General features: G+C 37.0%; 1 protein-coding gene across 1 annotated transcript; it reads left to right on the top strand.

Annotated features, from left to right (window-relative positions):
* Positions 1-1264: 1264 nt before the first annotated feature.
* Positions 1265-8423, top strand: LOC107723951 (NACHT, LRR and PYD domains-containing protein 3-like). Its single transcript, XM_016532682.1, has 9 exons — positions 1265-3078; positions 3729-3902; positions 4510-4683; positions 5332-5505; positions 5672-5845; positions 5958-6128; positions 6402-6575; positions 7057-7116; positions 8345-8423. The coding sequence occupies exons 1-9, from the start codon at positions 1265-1267 to the stop codon at positions 8421-8423; spliced, it is 2994 nt and encodes a 997-aa protein (XP_016388168.1).
* Positions 8424-9651: the final 1228 nt, after the last annotated feature.

The raw sequence follows: 9651 nt of genomic DNA on the forward strand, positions 1-9651 counted from the left end.
GTAGTGTAGAGACTCCATGCCCAGATTGTAAAAAAAAAAAAAAAAATCCCCAGTGAGCCTTCTCGCACAGACGCTGTGCAAGATCAGGGAGGACGAGGAGCAGGTCCTCCTTGTGGCACTGTATTGGCCCACTCAGACCTGGTTCCCGGAACTAATGCTCCTCATGACAGCCCCATGACAGTCACCGACGTGATGTCTCTGTTCTCTCCTTCAGGGAACGAGGGTTACATACATAACCGAGACGTTCCCTGAGATAAAGGAACAAGCGTTGTGTCACTTGCTGTGCTACAAGCTGCACACGAATTGATGACTGTCGCTTCAGTCGAATTATTCTGATGAAATGGCGCTCTGAGCCGACTTATATAGGGGTCGGCTCCGCGCATTCTGGTGGGCTAGAGCGCTATTGGTTTGTGCAGCTACACAAACGTGAACAAATCAGGCTTCAGTATCAGTGTAAATAGGAGTTTCCCCATACACCACCCTCATTCCCTTATCTCAGGGAACCGAGGTTTCGTCAGTAACCGGAGCGTTTTTTCTGAATTTAGCAGTAAGAAATTACTCGTCTTCCAGTTTTTTATATCAACTATGCATTCCGTTAGTTAGTAATGTACAGGACTTTTTCTTTCTTTCTTTCTTTCTTTCTTTCTTAACTTTACTGTTTAATTTGTGCCCCCTATCATCCACTGGTCATTGTTTGGCATTGCTGAGTCAGGCTGATTGAGATGCTTAAACAGAGCAAGAAATATCCTGAAAAACCCAATCATCATCTCATTCTAAAAATAGACAAGAAAAGAGAAAGAAAACAGTATTAACGGCATTTTCAAACTGTCAGGTTTTGATGTCAACGTGTGAGCAGACAAGCTGCTTGTTCATCGCGTGCATGAAAATATAAAAATGTTTAAAATAATGTACACTGAAATGAGACTCCAGTAGCAATAGATGTTTTTTTTTCATACCGTATTGGCCAGCACAACATAAAAAAAATTGCTGTGTTTACCTTTAAGCTAAAATATGAGAAATGTTTTTTATATTGGAAAAAATACACACTTCACCTTTGACTATTTTTTTTTTCAATTATCAACAAAACCTAATATTGCAACCTTAAATGCATACTTTTCATTCACATAATTTTGTCTTCACATATTTTGTCTTTCAGAATTAAGCAGAAGGAATCAAGGTCAAACGTTCTAAATGGTATTCCTTTCAATAGTGTCATATACATTTTTTATATAGCATGATCCAATAATTTTTTATTCTATGTCTTATGTCAAACTTCACAGAGGATCTGATTGAGGCATGTCAGTATAAGAGGATGTTAAGTAACGTGTATATTTGCCAGTGTATATTTGAGGGGAATGAAGAGCACAGCGGCCCCTCTCTGCTTAACAATATCTATACGGAGGTCTACATCACTGATGGTGGAAGCAGTGAGCACACCAGTGAACATGAAATCAGGCAGATCGAGACAGCATCGAAACATCCAGCCACATGGGATGCACCAATCAAGGCTAATGATATCTTTAAAACTTCTCCCGGATCTGCTAAACAAATCCAAACTGTGCTAACCAAAGGAATAGCTGGCATTGGGAAAACAGTGTCTGTGCAAAAGTTCACACTAGATTGGGTTGAGAACAGAGCCAACCAGGACATCCACATGATATTTCCACTCCCTTTTCGTGAAATGAATGTAATTAAAGAAAAGAAAATTAGTCTGATAAACATTCTTGAGTGCTTCTTCAATCTAAAGATAGATCCAGAAGTGTTATACTCAGACAAATACAAGGTAGTCTTTATCTTTGATGGACTTGATGAATGTCGGTTTCCTCTGGATTTCCAAAACAACAGGAGTTGCTCTAGTGTGACGGAATCAGTATCAGTCAGTGTCCTACTGACAAACCTCATCTGCAAGAACTGGCTTCCTTCTGCTTTAGTCTGGATAACCTCACGACCAGCTGCAGCAGGTCAAATACCACCTGACTTCATGGACCGTGTGACCGAGGTGCGAGGTTTCAATGACTCCCACAAGGAAGAATACTTCAAGAAAAAAATAAGTGATCCAGACTTGTCCTCCAGGATAATCTCTCACTTGAAGTCTTCAAAGGTCCTTCACATCATGTGCCACATCCCAGTGTTCTGTTGGATATCAGCTACAGTTCTCGAAAGAATGTTTCGTGATTCGGAGAGTGGTGAAATTCCCAAGACTCTCACGCAAATGTACGCTCACTTCCTGATGTTCCAGATCAAGCACGGGAGTCACAAATATGATGAGAATTCCGAAGCCGGTTTGAAGTGGGATAACCAGACCACATTGTTGCTTGGAAAGCTGGCATTTCAACAGCTTGAAAAGGGTAATTTATTGTTCTATGAAGAAGATTTGAGGGAATGTGGCATTAAACTTAACGTTGCATCAGTGTATTCAGGAGTTTGTACCCAAATCTTCAGAGAAGAGGCAGGGCTACTTCAGGAGAGGGTCTTCAGCTTCATACACGCAAGTATACAGGAGTTTCTGGCTGCATTGTATGCATTTCTTGTGTTTGTCAACCATAAACGGAATGTCCTCAGTCAGACGACAAATGCTAAAATCATAAGTGCTTTCAAAAAAATGTCAGTGCAAGAATTTCTGAAATGTGCTGTGAATAATGCTTTAGCAAGCGACAATGGACATTTGGACTTTTTCCTTCGCTTCTTGTTGGGACTATCTCTTGAATCCAACCAGACTCTTCTTAAGGGACTCTTGAATGAGGTGAGCGATACTGAAAGCAGCATAAAAACGATTCAATACGTAAAGGAAAAAATCAGGGACCACCCTTCAGCAGAGAAGGCAATAAGTCTTTTCCATTGCCTAAGTGAACTGAAAGATGATTCTTTGGTTGAGGAAGTGCAGGACTTCATAAATTCACATGGTTTTAGTGGTGGAAAGTGGTCTCCTTCACGCTTTTCTGCTTTGGCTTACATACTGCTCACATCTGCTGAAGAACTGGATGTGTTTGACTTGTCAAAGTTCATTCATCCAAGCATGTCTTCAAATGACGGGCTGTTAAGATTGCTGCCAGTCATCAAAGCATCCCGATCAGTTATGTAAGTAGGTCATGCCAGAAATGTACTCTACCCAAGTATGTAAACACAGATGTGAATACTTAGTCAGCATATATTCCAAGAACACAGTACCTACTTAAAGGGGTCATATGATGTTGCTAAAAAGAACATTATTTTGTGTATTTGGTGTAATGAAATGTGTTTATACGGTTTAAGGTTCAAAAAACACATTATTTTCCACATACTGTACATTATTGTTTCTCCTCTATGCCCCGCCTTTCTGAAACGCATTGATTTTTACAAAGCTCATCGGTCTGAAAAGCAAGGTGTGCTGTGATTGGCCAGCTATCCATTGCGTTATGATTGGCCGAATACCTCAAGCGTGTGACGGAAATGTTACGCCCCTACCATACTGTGATGCCTTGTCCGGCCGGAGCGATGATTCAAAAACATGAAAACCCATTATAAATGAGGCATTCGTTGCAACATAATTACATGGGCATAATTATGGATATAATTAATGGACATAATTATGGATTATAATGACTTATACTGTCTTTTTACGCGTTGCGTTGCATCGCACCACGTAAACATAAAACCATGTCTGCATGTGTGATCGGAGAAATGACAAACAACAAGCCCTACTCTACACTGCCCAAAAAAACTAGCTGCTTTCTTTTTTTTCCCATTAGATTGAGATGTTGTAATGTGACAGATAAAGGCTGTTCAGGCCTGTCCTCTGTACTTAGTTCAAGTCTCTCATGTCTGAGAGAACTGGATTTGACTTCCAACAATCTTCAGGATTCAGGAATAAAACAACTTGCTGCCGGACTGGGGAATCCTCAGTGTAAACTAGAGACTCGGAGGTAGGAAGTGGACTGTGCCTATGATATGGATTGTTGAAAAAATGTGCAGTGGCAAAAATGGCCAAATTACAAGTATCTATTGCATTTGATTATAAAAACTGTAAAATTTGTTAAATATTGTGTAGAATTTAATGTATGTAAGAAAATAAAATGACAGTAGATAGTTTGTTGCTGCTTCCACGTGCCTGGCCAGAGGAAAATTTGGTTTAGAGACTCTCACATCATACATCAAAAGAGCTCTTAAGTTCTAAATGATTTTATTAAAAATAAAAAAAAATAGACACAAAGAAGACAACTGTGACATACAGTTTAGAGCTATACAATACATGTAGATAGCTCAGCTAATTTGGTTTTGGAACGGCTGTCCATATTTTCCAGCCTTCGGCCCAACATACTTTAAATGACTTTTCCTGAGACAGTGTTGAGATCTATGTTAAAACTGTAGAAAACTTTGAGATTATCCTTTTCTTTTTCTTAGAAGAATCATTGAGAAACAGGAAACTTTAGTAAACGTCTCCATTTGCTGTCCAATGAATCACACTGGTATGTAGAAGAAACAACAAATATATTTCATTTGTGATTTTTCTTTTCTTTCTTGTGGTTGTAGACTTTTCAATTGCAGCATCGGTGAAAATGACTGTGCTTCTTTGGCTTCAGCTTTGAAGTCAAACCCAGCTCACTTAATTGAACTTGATTTGACACACAACAAGCCTCGTGATACGGGTGTGAAAATGCTTTCTGATGTGCTAACAGATACGAGCTGCAAACTGGAAACACTAAGGTGGGCTCTAATATGTAATAAGTGGGCACTAAAATATATAACTTACACTTCCTACTGGGTTTATTCTACAAACCCCTTGAGTCCTTTTAAAATCTCAGAGTTCTTTTCTTTCTTGTGGTTGTAGACTTTTCAATTGCAGCATCAGTGCTGTGCTTCTTTGGCTTCAGCTTTGAAGTCAAACCCAGCTCACTTAATTGAACTTGATTTGACACACAACAAGCCTCGTGATACGGGTGTGAAAATGCTTTCTGATGTGCTAACAGATACGAGCTGCAAACTGGAAACACTAAGGTGGGCTCTAATATGTAATAAGTGGGCACTAAAATATATAACTTACACTTCCTACTGGGTTTATTCTACAAACCCCTTGAGTCCTTTTAAAATCTCAGAGTTTTTGCTGATAATCAGATAGTAATCCCTCAATCCCTCATGAATTTCTGTGGGACTGAGTTTAATTTTTGAACAAATGTCGGATGCAGATGTCACCGCAGTTGTAGAATTACACATTGATTTGGATAGACCATGTCAATGTAGTATCAAACATGAAAATATGAACTTTTTTGCACTAAAAATAAGCACTACTTTTAACCACATCAAATGCATGAATTTGGTCAAGTCTACAATGTTAAATTGAGGGCATTTTTTTAGGTTGATGGCCTGTGAACTTACCAGGAAAAGTTGTGCGGCATTGGCCCAAGCACTTCAGTCCACCTCTACAAGCCTGAAACATTTAGATTTAAGTTTGAATGACCTCCAGGATTCAGGAGTGAATCTGCTCTGCATTGGTCTAAAGAGCCCTTCCTGCGAGCTTAAGACATTGAGGTATTACAATCAGACAAGTAGACAGTGTTCATGTGCTGAGTAACACACAACCCACTGGACATTAACATGATGCCGATAGATGACTGATCTGATTCTGAGGAAATAATGTCACATGCTGTGTATCCCATGACAGTAGTTCATGATTATCTCCCTCTACTATTTGCAGTCTATCAGACTGTAAAATTACAGCCTATGGATGTTCTGCATTGTCACCTGCTTTAAAGTCAAACCCATCACACATGAGAGAGTTGGACCTCAGCATTAACAACCTGACAGACTCAGGAGTGAAGCATCTGCTCCCTGTGTTTGAAGACCCACGTGTGCATCTAGAGAGATTATGGTAATAGGCCTCCAGTTTGTTTGTTAATCATGTAATGTACATCTCACAATTAACAAATGAGACTGGATGGACATTTGGAGCATTTTTTCCGCTGTTTTTGTGCTTTTCTCAGGCTGAATAATTGCAGTCTCACACATAAAAGCTGTCGGATGATGGGTTATGTAAACAAACAAGACTCAGGTCTGAGAGAGCTGAACCTCAGTGCTAATGCAATACTGGACTCAGGTTTGAAGCAGCTTTCAGTGGCACTTTGCCATCTTCTGTCAGGACTGCAGTCACTGAGGTAATAAAGATTTCCTAAATATTTTCAGTAATTAGTTATTTCAATTCAAACTAAATGAAGAAAATTCTTCTTCTTCTTCTTCATCATTATTATTATTGTGAACTGTAACTTACATTTCAAATTGAACCATATATTGAAAGGTGAATCTGAATCTGAAAGTGAATCATATATTGAAAGGTGAATCTGTACACTACAGAAAATTTGACTGTTTTTACTTGTACAAAATATATGTCATTTAAAGTAATCTTGTTATAATTGCATGACCCTTTGCAGTGTAACATACTGTGGGCTTATGGCAAATGGGTGTGCTGTTCTGGCATCAGCTCTCAGATCTAACCAGACACAGCTAAAAGCACTGGATCTCAGAGGAAATAGACTGACGGATTCAGGAGTGAAGCCGCTCTCACATCTGCTGGAGGATCCACAAAGTAAATCAGAAGAACTTGAGTAAGTATTTGAAACTTAGTATACAGACAGTATGATGATAATTTACACCTAGTTTAAAAATTAGGTGTTATTATTTAAAAAAAGATAAGACAGGATTGGATTATTGTATATTTTTTGGTTGTTTGCAACAATATTCAGGTGAATCTTAAGGAAATGTTTGGGCCATATTTCGCCCCAAAACAAAAAGACAGAAGTGGAAATTTAAAGATATTAATTGTGGTAATAAGAATGAAATATTATTGCATTACAGTAATGAGAAATGGGTAGAATGTGCTTAATTGTCACGTAAATAATTTCACAATGCAGAATATTGCAATGAAAAAGCTTAAAATGTATTTTATTTTCTTATGCAAGGTAGCTACCATTTCTTTGATATTTCTTTAGGTTGGTCACAAAATATGAAAATATGATGATTTCGTTTCTCTTTAATATTTATATTACAATATCCTAGTACAAATGGCTTTAAATGTCCACCTCACAGATTCATGGATGGAATAATATCCAAAATCAGGCACCTACGGATGACTCCCACAAACAGGATGCTCTACCTGAAAATTCAACAAAATCAAAAGAACAAAAAACAAAAGACATGTGCGTATGCTTTAAAAAAATAAATATGTGACTCTGTTATTAGTTAATTTAGTGTAAGTTGGACAAGTTTGCTCACAGCTGTGTTACACCAGTCCAGTCAAGCAGACCTGAAAGAGAGCTTTATATTGGATCACTGGTTAAAGTGTGACATCTACGGTGACCGGGAGGTGACATGTTCAGTTCACTTCGTTTTGTCGTGGCCATGACATATGAACACGTGGGAACATGATAAAATGTTCTGGCCACAAGATCCTATTGAGAGAACAACATCCATTTCTCGTGGCCACGAGTTTAATGTGTAAACAATCGTAAAACAATATTTTATTTTGAATGAAGAAATTATTATATTAATTATTATAGAAATTATTACATTATTAAATTATTATATTAACCATAGGCCTAGGCTACCGGACTGTATTGCGCGTGATGTAGACAGCATTCAAATAAATTTTATCATGAATAAATGTTACATAAAGTACATAAAATAAAATAGACATTTTTATCCATTAACTGATCGAGTTTTTCCATAATATTTGTATATTATTATTATTATTATTGTTTTTTTGTTTTTTATATTCGTTGTTATGTGTTTGATTTATTTTCCCTTCATTTCGATCTCTTTACTTATCGTTCTGAATAGTTTAGTAAATAATAGCCTACTGTAAATGCTGGACATGCCAATAAAGCTTTGATTTTGCTGCATGACTGGAATTTTTACTGGAAGTGCAGTTTAAAGGTTGAATTTAACATATATTTCATTTTATTTTGGCTAATTAATAGGCTATAATTATAAATAATATAGTGTTTCATTGAAAAATGAATAATTTGATTATCATTTGTAAATGAAACACAACACGCTCATTTATCATCACACACGGGCGTAAATACAACCATAAAGTCAAAACTTGATTGGCATAATTGTCAGGTGTTTACAGTATTTGCAAAATATATGGTAGCATATTAATAATAATTATACAGAGCGTTAATTAGGTAAAGCGATATGCAAATTGAAAGGGGAAATACAACAATTTATATAAAAATATAGCACTATCCAGTTAATATAAAATAATAATAATAATAATAATATGCAAATATGAAATAAAAATACACAATCAGTTAACAAATTTACAAGACTGTGGGATGTATAAAAATGTTTTATCCATCTTTGATAATTGCAGGTTGCTCTGGTCACGCATTAAACTCATGGCCACGAGAAATGTTGTTCCCTCAACACAGGATCTCAAGGCTATGACATAAGGATGTCGTTACCTCGACAATGATCTCGTGGATACGACATATTATCACGTTGCCATGAGTTAATATGAACCGAACATGTCCCTCCCGGTCACCGTAGACATCAGGTCTCAGTGTTGCTTATCATCTGAATTATTCAAACCAACAAGGAAAGGTCATCATGGAAACTACTTCTTGGAAATGGCCTGGAACATCTGTATGGAGCATGCAGCATGTGTGTGACATGGCATCATGGGTACAGAATGAATCATGCATAGTTTCGTTCTTCAGCAGGAACAGTATGACAAACACATTCCGGAATTGAGGTACAAGGGAAACTATGAGGAATGGCAGGTTTGTTAGTCAGCTGCAGACCTGTACAGGTGTTATGTAAATATAGATCCAAATCTGCTGCATTGTAAAACCTTTACTTTAGTGTACGTATATTGTATATAGACAAATTTATACTAGATTTAGTTGATATTATTATAGTTAAAACATTTTGCTACTGACAGCTGCTAAATATGTTGACTTGGCAAATATGTATACAGTATTTACTGTAAACTACTACCTCTTCTGAGATCCTAAACATCTGACTTTATCATCTATCTTTCCACCTGGAAACCAGTTACAATACCCTAGCAACCGCCTAGTAACGGCCTAGCAAAGTTGTTAAGTCTTAGCCTAAATGCCTAGCAATGACTCAAAACACATTAATAACCACCAAGCAAGGTCTACATCTGTTCAAAATATTAAAAAATATGTCTTTAAAACGTTGAATTCAGTCACTCATCAAAAGTATTCATGTAAACATGTAAAACATGTAAGATTTCATATTTTGATCTGATATTAAATCAATCTAACACTAAAATATTATCAGGCAACGGATACATTGCTTTTGTAGTTTTATTAATAATTGTACCACATATTGATTTATTGATATTCATCAAAAATAATAGCCATTGTAGACTGAAGCATCTCTTGTTTTAAAGGGGTCATATGATGCTGCTAAAAAGAACATTATTTTGTGTATTTGGTGTAATGAAATGTGTTTATGCGGTTTAAGGTTAAAAAAACACATTATTTTCCACATACTGTACATTATTGTTTCTCCTCTATGCCCCGCCTTTCTGAAACTCGTCGATTTTTACAAAGCTCATCGGTCTGAAAAAGCAAGGTGTGCTGTGATTGGCCAGCTATCCAATGCGTTATGATTGGCCGAATACCTCAAGCGTGAGACGGAAATGATACG

The sequence above is a fragment of the Sinocyclocheilus rhinocerous genome, unplaced genomic scaffold, assembly GCF_001515625.1.
Source record: "Sinocyclocheilus rhinocerous isolate Xijiao unplaced genomic scaffold, SAMN03320098_v1.1 scaffold63, whole genome shotgun sequence".
In the NCBI taxonomy this organism is placed as follows: Eukaryota; Metazoa; Chordata; class Actinopteri; order Cypriniformes; family Cyprinidae; genus Sinocyclocheilus; species Sinocyclocheilus rhinocerous.

Coding starts and splice junctions, on each gene's coding strand:
- LOC107723951 (XM_016532682.1), top strand. CDS start 1,265: ATGTCAAACTTCACAGAGGATCTGATTGAGGCATGTCAGTATAAGAGG. Junction 3,903..4,509: donor TGTAAACTAGAGACTCGGAG/GTAGGAAGTGGA, acceptor TTGTGGTTGTAG/ACTTTTCAATTGCAGCATCG. Junction 5,846..5,957: donor GTGCATCTAGAGAGATTATG/GTAATAGGCCTC, acceptor TGCTTTTCTCAG/GCTGAATAATTGCAGTCTCA.